Raw genomic sequence first — 22754 nt, forward strand, 5'->3', positions numbered from 1 at the left:
TCTTAGGCTTGAATCCGAGGGCAATTTGATGTTTTGATGTTGTTTTGAGCATTCCGAAGGTTGGAACAAGTTTGAATTATGTTATGAGGTGTGTTGGCATGTTTGGTCGGGGTCCCATGAGGCTTGACTATATTTTGGAAGAGTTTTTGGAAGATTTTGTCGTTTTGAGCATAAGCATGTAATGATCCAAATGTCCATTTTTAGTTCTAGAGATCGAAATTTGATTTCAAGACTTTCGAAATTTTGATAATGAATTATAGGACTGATCTGGAAAGTTTGGTCTAATTTCATCAAGTCGCGATTGAGTTTTTGACACGAAACATGAGTTAATTGTTTAACGAGCGAAATGGGTATTGAACTGAGCAAATAAGCTTCAAATTTAGTTTCGACTGAAGGACTATGTTCGTATTATTATTTGTGACTCATAGGAACAAGAATCATCGAATTCCGAGTTCGTATGATGGAGTTAGAGCCTTTTTAGTGAAAAAAAAATTGTTGCAATTTTCTGGGCAGTTTCTGCATTTTTCGCACGTGTGAACAGTAACCGCACTTGCGTGAACAGTATCCGTGTACAGTACCATGTACAGTAAACATGAACAGTATCCGTGTACAGTACCATAAACAATACCCGTATACATTACCCATGAACATTACCGTGAACAGTAAAATGTGTGAACAGTAACCACGAAAAATCTGGACAGAATGTTGAGTTCTGATTTTTACCAAATTGGAGCTCGGTGAGAGGCGATTTTCGGGAGATTTTCAGAGAAAACAACGGGGTAAGTGTTCTTAACTTAATTTTTGTTAGATTACCCGAATCTATTACTAGTTTTGGCATTTAATTGGTGATTTTAGTTGGGAAAATCTTGAAAACCCTCTTGGTTTAATTTGAAGATTTGAGGGTCGAGTTGATGTTGGATTTTAGTAAAATTGGTATGGTTGGACTCGTGGTTGGATGAGGTTTCATATTCCGTAATTTTTGTCGGGTTTCGGGACGTGGGCCCCACGGGCGAATTTTAAGTGCAATTTTGGATTTTTAATGGAAAATGTAGAATTTCATATGGAATTAATTTCTATAATTTTTATTAACTGAATCGAATTATTGTGGCTAGATTCGAGGCATTCGGAGGTCGATTTGAGAGACAAAGGCATCGCGAGCTAGAGGATTAGCCGGTTCGAGGTGAGTAATGATTGTAAATGATGTTCTGAGGGTTTGAAACCCCGGATTTGCACATCGTAGTGCTATATTGAAGTGAGACACGCGCTGGATGATGAGCGCGGGGTCTTTTACTACCGGAGATTGTGACTTGGTTCATCCCGATTGATGATTTTACACATATTTGATTGAAATTTATTTGTTATCATCATGATTTGGGTTGATTGCCATACTTGGGCTTCGTGCCAATTATTTGAATCCTTCGGGAATTTTTATCACTATTTCCTCACTATTTTAACTTATATTTAAACTCAGTCCTGTTTATAATTATTGTTTTACAAACTCAGCCGCTTTTATGCAGATTTGAAAACTCAAATGATATTTCTAAATGGTATTTTGGGCTAAGAACTACTGTTTTACAAATACCCGATGGGCTTATGATGATTTCTGGACTAAGTGAGGCCGATGGCCATATGTGAGGATATGCCGAGTGATATGAGGCCGAGGGCCTGAGATACTTTATATGCCACGCGATGGCTTGAGTGATGTGAGGTCGAGTGATATGAGGCTGAGGGCCTGAGATACTTTATATGCCACGTGGTGGCTTGAGTGATGTGAGGATATGCTGAGTGATGATACCACGAGGTGGTTTGATATAGCGCTTGGGCCGTAAGGGTCCCCTCCGGAGTCTGCACACCCATAGTGAGCGCGGGTACCCATTGTTTTGAGTGATTGATACTATGCCCGAGGGGCTGATATGAGTAATTGTGAGGTAGCCCGAGGGGCTGTTACTGATATGATATTGAGCCCGAGGGGCTGTTACTGTTCTGATATTGAGCCCGAGGGGCTGACACTGTTCTGATATTGAGCTCGAGGGGCTGGTTCTGTTGATATTATGCCCGATGGCCGGTTTGTTGTACACGTTTTGCCCGAGGGGCTGTTTACATTTCTATCATTTTTGTTACTCACTTGTAAGCTACTTGCTTTACTTGTTGGAAAAAAGGATTTTCACTTGATTTCTCACTGCTTTACTGTTTAAAGTGATTTTACTGCTTCAGTATGGAATACCTTATGTTTTTGCGTGATTTCTTATCTTCAGTCTTTATTTATTATTATTACTCACTGAGTCGGAGTACTCACATTACTCCCTGCACCTTGTGTGCAGATTCAGGTATATTTTGGCTGATCAGAGGCAGAGTCATCAGGGTTTAGCAAGGTAGCTGCCGGCGTTCGCAACACTGCTTTTCTCTCTCCTCATTTCATTAGTCTGTATTTATACACTCCAGACTTTCAGTTGTATTTATACCCTAGTAGATGCTCGTGACTTGTGATACCCCGGTTAGGGCTGTGTCAGGTTATGCTTCCGTTAATTATATCATTAAATTATATTTAAACTGTTTATTAGTGTTTAACTATTTTTGAGAAGGCGATATGGGTTTGTTGGCTGGCCTTGTCTTCACGAGAGGCGCCATCACGACCGGAGCGGGGTTTGGGTCGTGACAAATCAATACTTATGATCTCGGGTACAAATATTTTATTTCTGAAGAATTTTATTAGGAGGTAAAGCTCTTTGTAAAAGTTGGAGAAAAAAATTAATCCTTTTGGTCTCGATGACCAAAAAAATTTAAGTTCCATAAATCAGTAACATCTTTCACTCGTCATCAATATTATCATATTCTTAAAATTGGAATGAAGTTGTTTAAGTTTACTTGTTCAATAAAAAAAATACAACAATCAAAATATCAAAATATTTCTATTTAAGAGTAATAATTTTTTATTTAAAAAAAAAATGAAGATAGAATGGATCAAGTCTTTAAATTCCCTCTTAACTACACACCACTTCTTTGGCCTTCAAGAACCAAAGTAATCATAAGGATAAATAGCTAACTTCGAGGGGTCGTTTGGTTGGAAAACAAGTTATCCCATGATTAATTATCTTGTAATTAATTATTCTATCCGTAGATAAAAAATATTACAATCCAAAGATAATTAATCCCAAGATTAGTTATACCATAATTATATCCCAACCAAACATGTGATAAACTGATCTCAAATTTATTTCCGAAATTAATTATCCTTATCCCTCACATCAAACGAGCCTAAAAAAGCTTAACTACTACTGATATCCCCCAATTCATTAGCTAATACTTTCCCAATATTCATAAACCCAAAAAAAAAAAGACCAACCTGTTATAAAATAAAGACGGTAAAGTAAAGACAAGTATAGAGAGAAACTGATATGTTATTCGACTTCAAACTTATGTACATAATGAACTGTAATCTTTTCTATTTATAGAAGAAAGGAAGCTGCCACTACAAGTTGCTGTGTAAGCTGCTACTGCAAGTTGCTGTGTAAGTTGCTACTGTATCAATCTTCTACCGAAGGTAATATTTATCCATAACAAAGTACCGAAAAGATAAGCTCATTGTACCAGGTATGGATAGTCTTCTACCAAGGGTAATATTTATCCATAACGGAGTACCGAAAAGATAAGCTTATTGTACTAGGTATAAATAATCTTCTACCAGTAGTAATGTTTATCTACAACGGAGTATTAAAAGGGTAAGCTTATTGTACTAGGTATGGATAATCTTCCACTGGGGGTAATATTTATCCATAACGGAGTATCGAAAGGATAAGCTTCTTGAGGAGACTTATTTCTAATAGAGTACTAAATAAATAAACATATTTACGACGAAGTCCCATATGAATAAGCTTCTTCAGAAAGCTTATTTACAATGAAGTACCAAATAAATATTCGTAATATAATATATTTATAACACAGACCAATTAGTAGAAAGTACATTAAAAAAAATTAAAAGATAAAAAGATAAAAGAAAAAATGAAACTATCTTTTAGTTCACTCTTTTCTCTCTCTCCTTAGCTTTTGACTCACATTAGTGAAGTGAAATCCCTCACCTTTTCTCCCTCTCCAAGATAGCTTTTAGACCCCACCCGCCCACCCACCCCCTCTCTCTACCCTAGCCCAAACTCCCCCTCCATTCAGCTTTTCCCTAGTACATATAAATACAAGTATATAATATATTTATATTTATATATATTAGTTTCTCTTTCTATAGTCTCTCTCACAGCTCACACACCATAACTCCCCATCTCTCTAGGATATGTATTATGTACAGGTTCCTCTTTATCTCAAAATAGGGGCTTCTTTTATTTTAGTATATAGATATTAGTGCTTCTTTTTAAAGCCTCTGATCTGAACTCTGAGCACTGAAATATAGAGAAAACAAAGAAGACACCAGAAAAAGGAAGGTACTTAAAAAAAAATGGAAAACCCTAATGGTCTATAGCCACTTGTCTAAATTTTGTGTCTTTTTTTTTTTTTACATGTATATATTACTACTATTTCTTTATTTTTCAGTTATGGGTACTTGTAATTATACCTATAGGGATTATCTGTTTTGAAATCTTAAAAAAAAGAGGTCTTTATTGGTCAAGTTCATTTCAGATCCGATGAAGAAGTGGATATTGAGTTTTTCAGCTGATTGTTTTGATTTCTTATATTAGTTTCTAATAAAAAGGTCTGAAAAATCTTGTTTTTTGGGGGGTTTTGGGTTCTTTTTTTTTTGTTTTTTGTTTTGGGGGTGGGGGTGGGGGATTTTTTGTATAGATAAATTTGATGGGTTTTTGTTTCTGTAATGAAGATCTGAATGGTTGAAGTCAAGGTGTTTCTTTGCATTTTTCTTCTTTCTTGAAAAAAATAGTATTTGTGAAGTCAAATTGAATCAATTTTATTTTGAAGCTTGTAATATCAAAATGCAGGAGAAGCAATTAAGCTTTAGATGCCAGGCTGTAACTGTATTGTACATATGCTTCCCTTCATTTTTTGGCAAGTTGACTTTTGTATATTTGTTATTAAGTTCTCTTTTCCATTAATTTGAAATATATTAATGCTGCTGGTTGGTTTGAGATCTCGGTGAAGGTCTTTTAGTCATATTTTTTTTTTGATTCATGTTTCTTTCACTACAGGACACTGTGATGTGTTGGTGATGTATTAAGTTGTGAAAGATCCAATTTTGTTCTGTTGGGTAGTCAATTCACTTCAGCATTTTTGTCTTCTAACTGGTATAAAGCTTTGTACAGTTTTAATTTTGATAATAGTGCTTTCACCAGCTGTTTTCATGTTTGATTGTTGTGGTTGCCTTATTTTGTTATATCTACAAATGTTGGACAATTGATTGAAGTTTTAATATTCCACTCATTCAGAAATCAGAATCAGCAATCGTGTTGTTGGTGAATGAGAAGGTGTTACTGCCGTGTACTTGTTTGGAGTTGGCTTATTTATTTAGTAGCTCGAAAAGACTATCATCGTAATAAGGCGGACTTGTCTAATTTATTGTTTGGAGTTGGTTGATTTAGCAGCTCGAGAAGACTGTCATCGTAATAAGGCACACTTGTCAAGTTCTTTGCGTCTGTTGGTTTTGGGTGCGAACCTGCTCATAACTCTCTAGAGATTACGAGGTGTTTGGTATCCAGTTTTATCCATGCTACATTGAGCTACGGTCAACAGTTGCAGCTGCAACTGCTACATAGAAAAGCTGTGAGGGTGGAGCTTCACTGGTTGGCATCGTAATTATTTAGCTTGTTCATGTCAAACTGGTTGCTTTGTAATGTGGTAGTGCTAGTTGACTGCGATCTCTGGGCTTGCTAACTCTTTAAAACAAATTATGGAATCTGAAACTCTGACTATAGATCATAGGCAGCCCAGCATGCTTCAACGGATACTTTCTGCTTCTGCTCCAATGCTGCTGATTGCAATTGGCTATGTTGATCCCGGGAAATGGGCTGCAATGGTTGATGGAGGAGCCCGATTTGGGTTTGATTTAATCATGCTAGTATTCATGTTCAATTTTGCTGCAATTCTGTGCCAGTATCTGTCAGCTTGTATAGCCTTGGTTACAGACCGAAATCTTGCCCAGGTAGTGTTTTCCCCATTGGAACTTTACTATTGATGCAGTGTCTTCATAGTGATGGATCTTAGTGATGTTAGATATACATGCTTGTTGATTTTTCTGCTCTTTTATGTTTATCTGGAACACCCATAGATGTGATCAAGAATTGCGTCTTGTTTCTGTGTATGGACATCTAGATCTAGTGTTGTTTCGACATTTTTGGAGCCCCGTCTGAGGTCCTTAACCCCCGTGAGAATATATTTACAGCTGATATCAGAAGCAATATTGTTAAAGCCATGGCTTTGTTGCTTAAAGCATCAGGGAAAGATAACTTTTAACAGTAAAAAAAAGGGTTAATTGATGTGAAGCCATGCTTTTCACAAAAGTGTTCGCTTGAGATAATGACGCACAAAGTGGCTAACCAGAATGAGATGGTTCTTTGAATCTCAACTTCGGAGTCGGATTAATATCAACATCATTATATATTGGATACCGAAAATTAGTTATTTTTGTTGCAATTTGATTAAAGTACTAAATTCATATATAGTTGGTATTGTTAAGTTGTCCCACATTTGTTGTGAGATATGGAATTGGTCTCCTTATATGGTCTTGGACAATCCTCGCTCCATGAGCTAGTCGGGATTGAGTTATGCCCAATGTTTATTTTCTTACATGGTCTCAGTGCCAGACCCTCACAATTCTTGGTTTACCCGATGTTGAGCCTCCATATTGGCAAGCTTAGGCTTGGGGGGGGGGGGTCATAAGTTGTGAATTTGGAATTGGTCTCCTTATTTGATCTTGGACAATCCTCTTCTCATGAGCTAGATTTTGGGATTGAATTAGTCTCAAGATCCATTTCTTTACCGCTGTGTATTGTGCGATTCACTTCTCGTTTATCGCTTTGAGCTCCGTGGACCTGGTCTTTTTTTTTTCTTGGTTTTGTTTTGTTGCACTTTTCACATTTAAGAACACTGATCACCTGTGTGCAAAGATAATGCCATGATAACAAGCTCCAGTCTGCGGTAGAGCCTTAGAAGTTGGCAAACACTATTGAGCGGACAATACTGGAATGATCATGTGACTTGACCAGGTTTTAAGCCATTCTTTTGGCAACTCTAGCTATTCAGTTTGTCTCTCTGATTCTCTTCCATCATTCAATATACTGGTTAAGAATGCTTATAACAAAACTTGCATTGTTGTACACATTTTATTTTAGGTTTCTTGTGACAGAGTTGAAGTTTCATCTCCTACTTAAATTGTTAGCTTGTAATTCGCATTACTAATGTTGTATAATAACTTTGTTGTCCTTGGTGGTGTCAAAAGATTTGCAGTGAAGAATATGACAAAGTTACGTGCATATTCCTAGGAATTCAAGCTGAGGTTTCGATGATTGCTTTGGACCTCACAATGGTAGTTTCACTATTTCATTTTTTGTTTACTCTTAAGTTTCTTCTGAGATTATGACTTTTCTAGCGCATTAAAATACTTGATTCGATAGGTTTTGGGCACTGCACATGGGCTTAATGTTGTGTTTGGAGTTGACCTGTTTAGCTGTGTTTTTCTAACTGCAACTGGTGCCATTTTGTTTCCACTGCTTGCTTCTCTCTTGGTAAGTCTTTCTAGTTACCATCCTTGTGGACTTTCTGTTATTTGGCATCTATGAATTATCTCAAATTCTTGTCTTTTCATTCCAGCATCCATGAATAATAATGATGTCAAAAACACTTTTTATAGGACAATGGCAGTGCGAAATTTTTATGTATTGGCTGGGGAAGCTCTATACTACTCTCTTATGTTTTTGGAGTGGTTATAAGTCAACCTGAAAGTCCGTTCTCCATTGGTGGGATGCTGAATAAGTTCAGTGGAGAGAGTGCATTTGCATTGATGAGTCTACTTGGAGCAAGTATTATGCCTCACAATTTTTACCTTCATTCTTCTATTGTACAGGTACCCTTCTCTCTCTCTCTCCCCCTCTCTCTCTCTCTATGCTAGCGGAGTAGGTGGCTCATTGTTGTGTGCTAGTGCATGCTCACACGTCTGTAACTTGGATTTCAAATTGTTAAGCTAACTATTTCCATTCGAGATTGGGCCTTGATAAATCTTTTACTCAACAAACGAGAACGCTAGCCCCAGATGGAAGAATTTGGCATGCATCTGACGATTTGTTTACTGTTGTTTAACTTGCAAATTCTATATTTGCTTCAATCTTGTGGTTGTCGTTTATGAATCCTAAATTATACTGCTCATCCTTGGGATTTAAGATGGCATGAATGTAATCAGTTCAGTTGCTTAGATTGATTCCTTTAAGAGATAAATCTGTTGAAGCTCTGAAGTAATCTGTGTTTCTGAAGCCTCTGTTGTTGTTGAGCTTTTTATGCTAGGGATCAAATAATTTTTGGCTGGATGAGTTTATTTCTTTATGATAAAGCAAACTGGATTATCACAAAATGGGAGTTTTTTCTGTCCTTTTTTCCGTTTTGGTTGGGGTGGGGAAAGTGAGAAGGATATAAAACAGGCTCAAATGCTCAATGATGTGTCTTCGACGGCCGTGCATGTGGTTTTTTGGTGCAGCCAAAATAATTTCCATGTTTCTAGCACATTTAATTTTGGATATTGTGATATGACAAATTTTTAGAACTTTCTGTGTTTTTATGTTATTAGATGGTTACATTTAGTCTCATCAGTAATTGTCAGAGTCTAGAAATGATCCTTAACTCTACATCATATTGATCTTAGCTGCTTGTGTTGGTGAGGTCAATACTAGACTATCTTGTGTTTACCTCTATATAAATTCTTTTTGCAGCAAGGTAAGGATTCAACAGAACTTTCCAGGGGAGCTCTGTGTCAGGACCATTTTTTTGCCATTGTTTTCATATTCAGTGGCGTTTTCCTGGTCAATTATGCCGTGATGAATTCAGCAGCCAACGTGTCTTATAGTACTGGCCTTTTATTGCTGACATTTCAGGACGCATTATCATTGCTCGATCAGGTGGGATTGAATCAGCGAAAGATGGTTATGAGCTAGTTGTGTATATTGTATAGAGTGGGGGCTTTTTAAATCTAACAAGCTTTTGAATATTGACACAGGTGTTCAGAAGTTCAGTAGCACCATTCACCATAATGCTGGTTACGTTTATTTCCAATCAGATTACAGCACTAAATTGGGATCTTGGTAGACAACCAGTTGTGCATGACTTATTTGGAATGGATATCCCAGGCTGGCTACACCATGTGACAATCAGAGTAATTTCTATTGTTCCGGCCCTTTATTGTGTATGGAATTCAGGAGCGGAAGGCCTATATCAGCTACTAATATTCACGCAGGTTGTGGTTGCTCTTGTGCTTCCGTCTTCTGTCATACCCCTGTTCAGAGTTGCTTCTTCCAGATCAATAATGGGTATCCACAAAATTTCTCAGTTAATGGAGTTTTTATCTCTTGGCACATTTATCGGCTTACTTGGCCTAAAGCTTATATTTGTCATAGAGATGATATTTGGAAATAGTGATTGGGTTAATAATTTGAAGTGGAATATTGGGAGTAGTGTGTCTATACCATATGTTTTTCTCCTCATTGCGGCCTCTTTATCTCTTTGTCTGATGCTGTGGTTAGCAGTTACTCCACTGAAATCTGCAAGTTCCAGGTTTGATGCTCAGGCATTTCTGCATTCACCTATGCCCGAGCCATATCTGGAGCGTAATCAATTCGATGCGAGTGATTCTACCTTTAGTCTAGAAAGGTCCACCCAAAAGCAAGAAGCTGCATTTCATGCAGAAAAATCCTTGGTTGGCCTTCCAGATTTATCAACTCCAGATCCTGATCAAATCTTGCATGAATCACTCTTGGATTATGAGAATGTCCCTCACTTGGCCACCATTGATGAGAGCAAATCTGAAACAACATTTTCAGCTCCTCCTCTCAGTCATCCTGAAGTATCTGCACCAGCAGGAGAAACTGCTGCAGCAAAAAGTGTTTGTAATGAGGTGTCTGGTGTTGAATCTGTGGATACCAGCGTCTTCAGTACCACCGATGAATCTGTGGATGTCGTAGAGAAGACACTCAGAATTGAAGGGGACATGGCCAATGACAAGGATGATGAAGGAGATTCGTGGGAGCCCGATAAAGGAGTATCTGAGAACAGCACCCAATCTGTTATTTCTGATGGTCCGGGATCATTCAAGAGTCTTAGTGGCAAAGAGGACACAGGGAGTGGTACCGGAAGTCTATCAAGATTAGCAGGTCTTGGTCGTGCAGCTAGGAGGCAGTTAACAATAGTTCTAGATGAGTTCTGGGGGCAGCTCTTTGATTACCATGGGGCGGCCACACCACAAGCGAAGTCCAAGAAACTGGATATAATACTTGGTCTGGATTCAAAGGTGGACCCAAAACCTGCCCCTGCGTCCTTTAAAATGGAGAGCAGCAGGAGTGATTTTAATAATGCGTATATTCCATCTGGGAGTGCAAGGGTACCTGAGTCTTTGATCAACTCTAATATATACTCTCCGAAGCAGCAATTTGCATCGGGCACTGTGGACTCTACTTATAGAGTCCCAAAGGAGCCATCTTCATGGTCTAGCCATATGAAATTATTAGATGCGTATGTGCAAAGTTCCAACAGCAACATACTTGACTCAGGTGAGAGGCGCTATTCCAGTATGCGGATTCCGGCGTCTTCTGCTGGCTATGATCAGCAGCCTGCTACTGTGCATGGATATCAGATTACTGCTTACCTTAATCAAATTGCTAAAGAAAGAGGGTCTGACTACTTAAATGGGCAACTGGAGTCACCATCTCCTCGTTCTGTATCATCATCAATGTCGTCAAACTATGCTGAACCATTTGCTCGTGCTTTGGGACAAAAACCTCAGAGTGGAGTGAGTAGTCGAGCACCACCTGGTTTTGGAAATGTCCCTGTAGCCCGAAATAATTCCATGCAGCCCGTTAACACTATTACCGACCTTAGCTCTACTGAAAATGCCGAGAGCGTTGCTGGCGCAGCCAACTCGAAGAAGTATTACAGCTTGCCTGATATATCAGGACGCTATGTTCCTCGCCAAGATTCTGCACTCTCAGATGGGAGAGCTCAATGGTATAATTCCATGGGATATGGACCATCTGTTGGTCGATCAACGTACGAACAAGCCTATGTGACTGGTTCACTGAGAGCAGGTGGTCCTCAGAGGTTTGAACATTCGCCATCTAAAGTCTGTAGAGATGCTTTCTCGTTGCAGTATAGCTCCAATTCAGGGACTGGATCTGGATCTGGATCCCTGTGGTCTAGACAGCCTTTTGAACAGTTTGGTGTAGCTGGTAAGACGGATGTTACTGCTAGCAGTGATCATGGAACTGTGCAGAGTTCATCTACTCAGGAGAGCACATCTACAGTTGACTTGGAAGCTAAGCTGCTTCAATCTTTCAGAAGTTGTATCGTCAAACTTTTGAAACTGGAAGGATCTGAGTGGTTATTTAGGCAAGATGATGGGGCTGATGAGGATCTTATCGATCGGATTGCTGCAAGAGAGAAATTTCTCTATGAGGCTGAAACTAGGGAGATAAGTAGATTGACCAACATTGGCGAATCACACTTCTCTTCCAACAGGAAACCTGGTTCTGGTTCTGCCCCAAAACCTGAAGAGATGGATTACACCAAGTTCTTGGTGATGTCAGTTCCTCACTGTGGGGAAGGTTGTGTTTGGAAAGTAGATCTCATTGTTAGCTTCGGTGTATGGTGCATTCACAGAATTCTCGAGCTTTCACTTATGGAAAGTAGGCCAGAGCTGTGGGGCAAATATACCTATGTTCTTAACCGTCTTCAGGTATACCCTCATATTTCATGCTTTTCATTTTTCATTTTATTGACAGTTTGGCTGTTAATTAACTTTTAACCAGTCAAGTGGGTAAGTTTTCTATTTCTTTGATTTTTTTCCCAATTATTTTATATTGAAAAGGAAACTTTTAAGCATCTGGAAATGAAACATGCTTTTTGGTGTAATTTAAGGTTAGCTTCTCATTTCTGGAGAGAAAAGAATTTCAAAGACACCATTGAAAACCAACCTCCCTTTTCTCCATAGAACGAAATATTTAGATGTATTTTGTCGGTAACTATGTGATTGCTTACACTCATGCTAAAAAACTGCTTTACTCTTGGGGTATCTTGTTTGATTGACATATCCCTTCTCGTAACTATGTGAGGTGCTCTAATTAAGTTGGTCCGGGGAACGGTGTTATCAAGGGCGCGCTTAAAGCGTGCTTAACTATGTGAGGTGCTCTAATTAAGTTGGTCTTGGGAACGGTTTTACCAAGGGCGCGCTTAAAGCGTGCTTAAGCCCTAAAGCGAGGCTCAAAACATATTGAGCGCTTTGCCTCTCTTAGCGGGCGTTTCTGTGTTGTCATCAAGGCTCAAAGGATACTTTTCCTTGCTAATGAGTGTAATACGAAAGAGGCGACACTAAACAATTAATATATCACTTTATCGTAAATTTTCTTCAATTTCTTTGTCCATGTATGTGGTATTCATGCTTATAGATATTAGTCTTGGACTGCACACACATATTTCTCCATTCACGCCTTTCTTTATTAAAGCTCACGCCTTTCTTTATTAAAGCTCACGCCTTAGTTGCTTTGTGCTTAAAGCCCCAATATACCTTAGAGCTTATTTGCGCTTTTTGCCTTTGATACCACTTCAGGGCATAATAGATCTGGCATTTTCCAAGTCCCGTTCTCCAACGAGTCATTGTTTTTGTCTTCAAATTCCAATTGGCCGGCAGCAAAAGTCAAGCCCCCCTCCAATTTCAAATGGAAGTCTGCCGCCACAAGCAAAACAGGGGCGAGGAAAATGCACAACTGCACCAATGCTCTTAGATATGATCAAAGACGTGGAGATGGCAATCTCTTGTCGAAAGGGACGAACAGGCACTGCTGCAGGGGATGTGGCTTTTCCTAAAGGGAAAGAAAACTTGGCATCTGTCCTCAAACGCTATAAACGTCGACTATCCAATAAGCCAGTAGGAAACCAGGAGGCCGGTGGAGCTGGACCGCGCAAAGTAATGTCACCTTCAGCAGCCCCTTTCAGCTTGTAACACTTGTTTCTCGGTTCATAGCAACTGACCGGTGATTACCACTTTTAGACTTGTGCTTAGTTGCTATGAATTTACTCCTCTCTCTCTCTGTGTACTGTTCTTTCCCTCTCCCTCCCTTGTATTTCTCATGTGTATTTGAATCTTGCAGCTTATATTCACCCAACCCCCTTGTACCTCAAATCTTGTATACAAATAGGATAAGAAGTTGTAACGAGGTTATGTAAAACTGCAGCGGTGAAATGAAACGGGGCTAAAAAGGCGGGAAAAGATGTTATTGCAAAAATTGCAGTTTTCTCCCTTTTTACATAGTTGAAACTTAGCCTTTATTGAATTACTTTTAGATCAAAAGCTTAATATATTTCATATAGTTGCTGCTGATGGAGTTTGCTCCCATGTTGAAATACGTTTATTTGATGCTTCTAGTTACAGTTAGTCAAAACCTTACTACTATCTTACCACTTTTTGTGGTGGGATTAGTTGACAGCTTGTTTAGATGGTGTTACCAGTTTTTATTATAATGTTTGTTTTGATTGTTACTTAAATTTTATTGTATTGTATCGTTAAATTCAGCGCTACATAACAACGAAAAGTGCCACTTTATGGAACGGCTGATTGGTATGGTCGCATTATCTTATTTTTTTCTCTCATCTTGCCTCCCTTATTATTAAATAATTCTATTTTATACTTTATCCTACTTTTATATAATAATTTTACTTCGTGCCTTACTTTTTCTTTATAATATTGCAAGTTTATTTTTTATATTGTTGGTGAATAATATGATAAAATGATGGGATAAACAATATAATCTATCCAAACATTATATATATTAAAACGATACGATATAATATACTATACAATATTATACGGCACATTGTGAAATGATACACAACAACCATCTTAACAAGCTGTAAGTGTAGATGCCATAAAAGAATTGCTGTAGTATGTAAAACGAGGACAAGGATATGACTGCTTGACAGGGAAAAGGATAATCATATGCCAGTCAGTGGTAATTACACATGTATTTTTTTGTTATTTTCAGTGTTTTGTTGCCAGCTCAGTATTGTACACATCTTTGATTTTTTTTAATCTGTTTTAAGTTTTGGTGAATAAACTTTTTTGTTAGTTTTTGTTGCCTGCGCAGTTCGTCTATTTAAGTTTTGGCAGGTCAAATTAGCAATATATGATATTGGAGTGCAGGCTAGTTAGATTTGGACATTACTGTTATCACTCTCAAGGCACTTGATAATAAAAATGTAAAGGTCGAGTACGAGGGTTGTAAGTTAAGAGATAGTTAGTTTTGCTTTACTTCGTATTATTGTGATACTAGTTTGGTAGGGTTGTTGTCTAAGATAGCTAGTGACAATATCGTATCTTACTATTTTGCTTTTCAATGCCGGACTTATTTACTAGCTATCACTTTTGCTTTGTATCTTTCTTCTGAATTTCATGCGGGTTCTACTTTTCCTATGATTTCTGTGGTGATATTGATATTGTCTTCTTTTATCTTTTTACCTCGACCTTTCGAAAACAGTCTCTATTCCTTTGGGATAAGGATAAGGTCTGCGTACACTATACCCTCCTCAGATCCTACTAGTATTGGCCGTCCGTTGTTATCACTCTCGAGTCAAAAGGGAATCGCACTAGTGTCCCTGACGTCATGCAACATGACAAGGTATTCTTATCTTTATCGCTTTAGTTGAAATAAGTGTGCCTTGGGTTTTCTTTTTTCTTTTTGGATTAAAGGGTTTCAATGAATGAAAAAATTTAGAAATTAAAAAAGGACTGGCTAATTTGCAAATTATCAAAAGTATCCTTTTAAACGAGTGATGGTGAGAGTTTAGAATATATTCTTCATTTTAAATTGAGAATGTTAAATTTAAATTGTACATTTTTATTAAATATATTTAACAAAAAGTGTATCACATGCATGTGACTTCATGATTTTTTTTTTCTTTTTTCTGTTTGCTTAATCACTCTCCACTTAAAAAAGAAGCTTCTTGAAACCCCCATAAAAAATAGAAGCAGACTTTACCCTCTCCTAAGCTTCTCAAAACTCTCTCTACCCTCTCCGTATATATGAGTTTTAGTTTTCAATTGTTTGGTCAAAACTATAGGGGAAATCCAAAAATCCAAGTAATTTTGTTCGATAAGGTATGTAAAAATATCCCTTTTTTCTTTTAGTTTCTCTATCTCAATTTATATAATTCGCTAGATATATCATTGATACAAAAAATATTCAAATATTAAATTCGACTTCTATATACTCCTCACAAACTAGAAGAACCTCGTGGGAGGTTAAAGAGAGAACTTGGTCTTTCGACGTTAAGAATTCTTTCAATAATTTCGAGTTTGATCTGCTCAAAAAATTACTATGTGATGCATTTTCCTTTTGGTATGTCCGAAATTCAATTCTATCCTTTATATTTAGAAATAATTTAATTTTAAACTTCTTATTTTTCTTTTAGTGAAATTATTATAGTTACATAAATATTTAGGACTTGTTTTAGATCACATATTTTATTTTATTTTTCTTTTCTTTCTTAAGCCTTGCGCACAGTTTAAGTATAAAATAAGATGGAAGGAGTATCTCAATTATGACTATATCAAACAAATCAAACCAAAATTTTTTAGTTTTTAGATAAGCTTTTTATGGTAAATATGAGCCCAAACTGGTCTAACCTTTTCTCAAGTTAATTTGCCAATGAACATGTACCTAGTATTAAAAAAAATTAGATACATACTCAATAGATTATATTTTTATGGGCTAAATTTAACAACTAAATTCAAGATGATTTGTTTTGCATTTTTCAAAAATCTCCTTATTTCTTATATATTTTTCCATTTTCTTGTCCCCTTTGATTGTGCAGAGGGATCCTATCTTATTCAATAAAGAATAAATAATTGATGTTTTTTTTTTTTTGAAAAATTTATTTTCGTGTATGCAGGAGGAGAAAATAGCACTATTATATACTTGTAATAGAGAGCAAAAATTGCAGTAGTAGAAGAAGATGGATGTAATTGTCATTTCATTGCCTTTGGTCATATTGATATTGATCGTAGCTGTTGTTTGTTATCTATGTGGAAGATCGTGTTAATTAATAATACATGGATTATGAACCCTACGAAGAAGAAGAGGAAATTCAGAGAGAAAGATGTAATTTTATTTAGTAATGTGTATTGAAAATGAAAAGTATGTTTAAGTAGATTCAGATTCAGATTCAAGGTTATGAGTAAAATTTATTATATGTAAGTGAATTTGTCAACTAATATAGTTGAACTTATAGCTTGTTTGGTCAATTTTGTTGGGGCTAAAAGTGTTTATTTAAAGTTAAAGATGTTTGATCAAACTTCTAAGAGCAAAAAAAAGTATTTTTGAGTAAAAATAAAAGTAGTATTTAAAATATAGAAAAAAATAAATTCTCCTTATAATTTTTTTTTTTTTTCTGAAAAGCACTTTTGAGGAAAAAAATATTTAGAAGTACTTTTTAAAAGGGTGGTCAAAGCGAATTGTTGCTCAAGAATATATTTCGAATTAAGTGGTTAAGCATAAATTGCTTTTTGCCAAAAATATTTTTATTAAAAAAATATTTTTAAAATAAGTTAATTTTAAAAGCTTGGCCAATCAAACAATTATTTTTTACTAAATTACTTTTATATCATTAGTTTATTATATTACTTATTGACGAAGCACCAAAACTCAAAAGCTAACTGCATTCGCGTATCTGATGTAATTTTAGGTTGTCAAAAGCAAACACAATAAATATCTCTTTATCTTTATCGCTTTAGTTGTAATTATTGAGATCATTACCGAATGTGATTGGTCGGTCGTCACCCTTAATTAGAGAGTTCACTCTTTATTTGATAATTGATGTTTAAGTTAATATGAACGTACTTCAACTAATTTCGATGGGAGCGTCTCACAATTGTAGAAGGAGGATTTTTGGCAAGCAATAAGCACTTAAAGTGTGAATTTTTTATCTTAGATTTTATACTCCATTTGAGAAGACATTGACTATGTCTTTTGTCGATTTTTTAATATTATTGTAACTTATAGTTACTTTTTATGTAGTTTTTAAATACGTAAATTTTATTTTAAAAAATTATGTCTAATTTTACAACAAAAATTAGTTTAATTGACCTCATACTTTGAAAAAATTCAAACAAATTAAAACAGAGGGAGTATAAAACATGAAAATAAAAAGTTTCTTGACAGAGAAGGCTCCATTCTCTTTAATTAGTCTACTAGTTCGGTACAAATTTAATTAAAGGAAAAAGGCCAAATTTATCCTCTTACTTTCGTATATTATCTACATTTAATCTTTGTTATATTATCCAGCATATTTACTCTTACTGTTATACTATCGCTCTAAATCTGGCCCTATCGTAGTGCTGGCAAGTGAGACCGGCCCAGGACCGCGGCCCATGTGAGTAGTGGGCCTATACAGTCCTAATCGTTTAAGACCGGGATCGGGATAGGTGGGCCTGGCAAGTGGACCGGTTCGTTGCTTGAGGCCCGTGAGATCGGGATCGGACCAGTCCTAGCGGGCCTAAACAGTCCCAAAGGGCCTTTTTTTTAAAAAAAAAAAAAGTGCCCGTTAGGGCATTTAAATTATAGTTGTTTCCTCTGCCACGTTGGCTATTTATAAAATAGTTATTTAACCCCCCTCCCCAACTTTATTTTAACCCTAAACTTTTTATAATTATACTTTTTCTTATTTTCAACTATAAATACCCCTTATTCTTTCATTTTTTTCACAAAATCATCAATCTCTCTCTAATTTTCTTCTATAATTGCTTACTTTATTGTTACAATTTGTGAAAAGTTGTGAAGTTGGTGAATTGAAGTTTTCAAGTCTTCAACGATAATTAATTTTCAACAAGTTGTTCGTCAATTCGGTAAACTCGTTCCAACTCTTAAGTTTTAATATTATAGTTTTGTTTGTTTTATTTACTTTGTATTGCTTGATTAATTAAGATGGCTTATTCCTTAAAAAAAATATTTAGTAAAAATAAGGAAAAATTTAAGAGTGGTGAATCTAGTGGCCAATTTATTCCTCCTCCACTTCCCTCGGCTCCCCGACCCAAACCCCATAACCGTCCTACACCTGCTATTCTTGATAGTGATAATAGTTTATTACAATTTATTAAGAGTCAATTTTTGCATAATGCTGGAGCTGGTGAACAATTAAACCGTGAATATATGAATGCTCTTTATGGTAATCCAACTATTGATGAAAATGATGATGAAGAAATAGATTTTGATGAAATGCAACCAGATGACGATACACCCACTAGTCCTGCTCCTGAAGTTAACCCAACTAATGATAATCCAAATGATGCCCCGTCTGACCCTCCTGTTACTACCCTTACTTTTTCTAGACAACGTCCCAAACGGATAGAAATATATATTGTTTGGCCTTTTTTTACTCAACTAATTCCACAAAATAAGGCTAAGTGTAAAACTTGTGGCAATGATTTAGCTTTTAAATATTTTGACGGTCGGATTGGGGGAGGGGGACTAGAACTTTGAAAAGACACATATTGATACACCCTCAAGATAAAGCCAAATATTTTCGTATGAAAGCCTTGGCCGAGGGGACAAGTGTACCTACTCCTAGTCAGGTTGACCCTAGTACCGGGTCTAATTAATTTCAACCGAAAATTTACACTGTTACCGGTGGTATTTTATATTATGTTCCAAAAAAAGATCGGGAAGAATTGACAAAAATGGTTACTGTTATGTGATTACCCTATAGTTTTCCTTCTAACCCTCACTTTGTGCATTATATTAGAAAAATTTGGAATCCTACTTATAAATATTTTTCTCGCACAACCGTAAAAAGTGATATTTATAAATATAAACATGAATATGAACAATATTTGCGCTATTTATTTACTCATATAAATTATCGTGTTGCTATTACAACCGATATTGGTAGAAATGGTAATGACTTTGATTACCTTACTGTTACCAGTCATTGGATTGATGAGGAGTTGATCATGCAAAAATGCATTATTGCTTATAGAATAATTAATTCACGTCACACATGGCAGTTTATTGCTGGCACAGTTATGGATATTTGTAGATATTTTTACATTATTGATAAAATCATGTCAGTTTCAATGGATAATGTCACTAGTAACACAAATGATGTAGCCTTGCTTACCACTACACTAGGTCTTGCATTTAATAACATTTTTCATGTTGGATGTATTTATCGTTTTACCATTTAATTGTGGGTGATGGCATGCGAATTTTAAATATTGAAATTGAAAAGGTTAAAATGGCTCTTAACTGACTTTTCTATTCAAACCGTAGAAGTAGACTTAGAGAATATTTTAAAAGATGCGATGAATTTGGCCTAAGAGAAAGAAAGGTTCCTAAAGCTTGTCCAACTAGATGGAATTACATGTATGAAAGTTTAGTTGTTGCATATGAATATAGAAACCCCATAAACTCAATGTTTAATGCTCATGTAAGTGATGATGGTGAGCACCTTACAAATGCAGATTTGGGCTAATGTTAAAATGCTTGTAAATTTTTTAGAAAAATTTCATATTGCTACAAATGAATTTTCTGGGAAATATTATCCTACTATTTCTAACTGTTTAGTTTATATTGCAGAACTTGAAAATTTGTTTGCTCATTTTTCGGAGGGTGAAAAAATTTATGAACTTGCTATTGATTCTATGAGAAAAAAGTTTAAATAATATTTTTTCCCTATTTTTCTTATTTATGGTGTTGCTGTCTTGTTAAATCCTACTATGAAATTAGGAGGTCCTCAATTTTGGTATGAAACTGTTTATAATGGTTTAGCACTTGAAGAAGAGAAGTTGTCTAAACTTCCGGAAGCAATAGCCTCAATTAAAATAAATGCTCAAACTATTTATAATGCTTATCAAGTTGCATTAGATCAGGCTAGACCAAATGTTCCAACTCCTTCTTTTTCTGATTCTCAATCATCTAAAAGAATTGCGGGAGTAAGAGCACTTAGTGCTTGGGCCGGGTTCAGGGGTTCTCAAGTTTCTAGTACTAGTGATTTTTCACAACTAAATGAGCTTGAAATTTATTTGTCACAGGGAATTGAGGAAGTGAATCCCGAAGGCTCCTTTAATATTTTGGAATGGTGGAAGGACAAAGAAAAACACTTTCCGATTCTTTCAAGGATGGCCCGAGATATTTTAACTATTCAAGCTTCAACAGTAGCATCAGAGAACGCTTTCAGTCAAGCAAGACTTCAACTTGGTGATTATAGAGCATATATGAGGAGAGCTTGGAAAAATTAGAAGAAATTTTGGACTTGCTGAATCACAACCAGAGATAGACGAAGCTTACGAAGAAATGCTAGCGGAAGCAGTGATGACAAGCTTCTTTTCCGCCACCACCAGCGGAAATTTCTCCGGACCTTAATGGATTTATGAAGTTTGTAAGAGATACCATGTAAATTAATATATAACTTGTATTTTGGCACATCTTGATTAGTTTCTTTTTCTTCTCATCGGTGGTATTAGAACCTTATTATGCTCATTTCATAGGGGGAGGAAGACTAAGAAAGATATTGTCATGTTTTGTTAATGCTATAATAAAATTATAACGCATTGCCTTAGATATTTTTATTACCATTTTTTTTCCTAATTTCTATAAAATTTAAAAATAAAATAAAAAGTATCCGTTGGGTCCACTTAGGTTCACTTGGGCTCGGGACCGGTCCACTTAGCCTGGGACCATTAATTCGTGGTCTCGATCCCGGGCTGATTCTTACAAAAAGCCTGTGAAGCCCGTGACCACTTAGGACCGGCCCACGAAACCCGTTTAGGATCGGACCCGGTCCACTTGCCAGCCTTACCCTATCGTTAACAAATTTAATCACTCATGCATCCTTGATGCCTTTTTCTTTTCTTTTATAGATTTGAACCAATCCAAAATTAGGTACACATATAAAACAAGAGAACGACGTAAATCAAAATATTTGGATAAGATCAAATACTTCACTTGAAACAGATATACAATGGAATCAAAAGGTCTGGATAATTAATTATGTCCATTAAGTATCGCTATTGCCCATAATCATGGACAATTTCTTTTGTAAGTCGTGTCAGAGTATATTTGAACTTCTTTTGTTTACCTAATTATTACTAGTACTATCATCGCCCCCGCCCACTTATGTTTTTCTTACATAAATTCTTGGTGCAACCTTAGCACATATACTTTTTGTTATCAAAGATAATAAATCACATATTTTTCCCTTTGATGGCAGAACGTATATGGAATTTATTTTTAAAATTGAGCTATTTCAAATGAAATAAATATGTACAATTTCTTTTTCGAAAGCAAATACAGCATAAAAATAATTTACTTGTTGCTCCAAACCTCACAAAATTCCGGCTAACATGCTACCTAGTGCACAAAACTAACTATATCATATGATATGTCAATTGGTCGTGCAAGGTTGCTTTGGAATGCCTAAGCGTATAATTCAACGTAATCATAAAGTGGATTATTTCTTTGGTGGATTTTGTTAATGGGAGCTAACAACGATAAATTTAAAAAAATTAAATACGTGGTTCGTTGTTTCGGAGATTAATAAAATGTTGCACCAAGAGAGTGCTTGCTCTATAGAGAGGTTACAAGACTGATATTTTCTAGGAGATTGTGGGTTGCTAATAGGGTTGATTGTATGGCGAAGGGATAGACTATTGTTCATTAGGTCGTTTTTAATGGGTCATCTTCATAAATTTGGGCGACGAGCTTCGAATCGCCTAAACTTTTTGGGTCCATCAGAAACGACTTTATGAATAATAGTCAACATTTCGCCATAATTGTTTCTCGATTTTTAGCGTTTTAGGACTATAAAACAAGAATTCAAGAAGATTTTCAATTTTTCGTGTGCTAATGTCTACACTACCTTTATAAATTCGGGCGACGAATTTCGAATCGCCTATAGGTTGTGGTTGAGTGGTCTTCGTGTTTACGGCAGGGGTTCGTGTTCGCATAGAGATGAGCCAGCTGGGGGATTGACTAGGGCTTAGCCTTCGCGTTCGCGTTGGCCAATGTAGTTTATTTATTGCATTCCCAGGGTGGGGACACTCTCGAAGGGTTGTTTGAGGAAATGTATTTTTATGCTTCGGAACACGAGGCAGTGGTTGCGATTGCGAAGTATATCACTGGGTAGACCTTTAAGTGATATAACTTCGGGATTTTACCCATCTTCTCATTTTTTGAACCCTAGACTTAGAGAGGTGGAGATTTTTGGGAGCACTTTCACTACTACATTGGAGGTAAGAAATTTTCACTTGGATTTGATTTTGTAACTTTAATCCTCATGTATTTCTACGCCTAAAACTTAAAATTTTAAACGAAAATTTTGGTTTTTTATCTACAACTTAATATAGTGAAAATTGAGGATTTGGGGGTCGATTTAGACTCAATTTTAGAATCTAATCTTATATTTGGACATGTGAGGTTATGGTAGTCGGGACCTATCCCTTGACTCGGGTTTTGACCGGGTAGTCCTGAGTTGTTTCCTACGGCTTTGTACGTTTGACATTATTGGGTTATTTTTGGCTAGATTTGAACCGGTCGGAGGTGGTTACTAAAGGAAAGGCG

The 22754-nt window shown here is 36.3% G+C and overlaps 1 protein-coding gene and 1 long non-coding RNA gene across 4 annotated transcripts; both read left to right on the forward strand.

Annotated features, from left to right (window-relative positions):
• The first annotated feature begins 4211 nt into the window (after positions 1 to 4211).
• LOC104233577 (ethylene-insensitive protein 2.2) lies at positions 4212 to 13525 on the forward strand. 3 transcript variants are annotated; one of them, XM_009786989.2, is made up of 10 exons: positions 4229 to 4430; positions 4941 to 5007; positions 5148 to 5243; positions 5385 to 6097; positions 7394 to 7480; positions 7569 to 7679; positions 7805 to 8017; positions 8874 to 9059; positions 9158 to 11884; positions 12755 to 13525. In XM_009786989.2, the coding sequence occupies exons 4-10, from the start codon at positions 5846 to 5848 to the stop codon at positions 13145 to 13147; spliced, it is 3969 nt and encodes a 1322-aa protein (XP_009785291.1). In that variant the 5' UTR covers positions 4229 to 4430; positions 4941 to 5007; positions 5148 to 5243; positions 5385 to 5845; the 3' UTR covers positions 13148 to 13525. The 3 variants fall into 3 exon arrangements, with proteins under 3 accessions (XP_009785289.1, XP_009785291.1, XP_009785290.1); XM_009786987.2 differs by lacking the exon at positions 4941 to 5007 and having other exon boundaries at positions 4212 to 4430; XM_009786988.2 differs by lacking the exons at positions 4941 to 5007; positions 5148 to 5243.
• Positions 13526 to 15164: 1639 nt separating this feature from the next.
• Positions 15165 to 16444, forward strand: LOC104233578 (uncharacterized). The gene is made up of 2 exons (XR_712670.2): positions 15165 to 15298; positions 16093 to 16444. It is a non-coding gene; the product is annotated as an uncharacterized lncRNA (long non-coding RNA).
• The last annotated feature ends 6310 nt before the right edge of the window (positions 16445 to 22754 follow it).

The sequence above is a fragment of the Nicotiana sylvestris genome, chromosome 7 (genome assembly GCF_000393655.2).
Source record: "Nicotiana sylvestris chromosome 7, ASM39365v2, whole genome shotgun sequence".
Taxonomy (NCBI): Eukaryota; Viridiplantae; Streptophyta; class Magnoliopsida; order Solanales; family Solanaceae; genus Nicotiana; species Nicotiana sylvestris.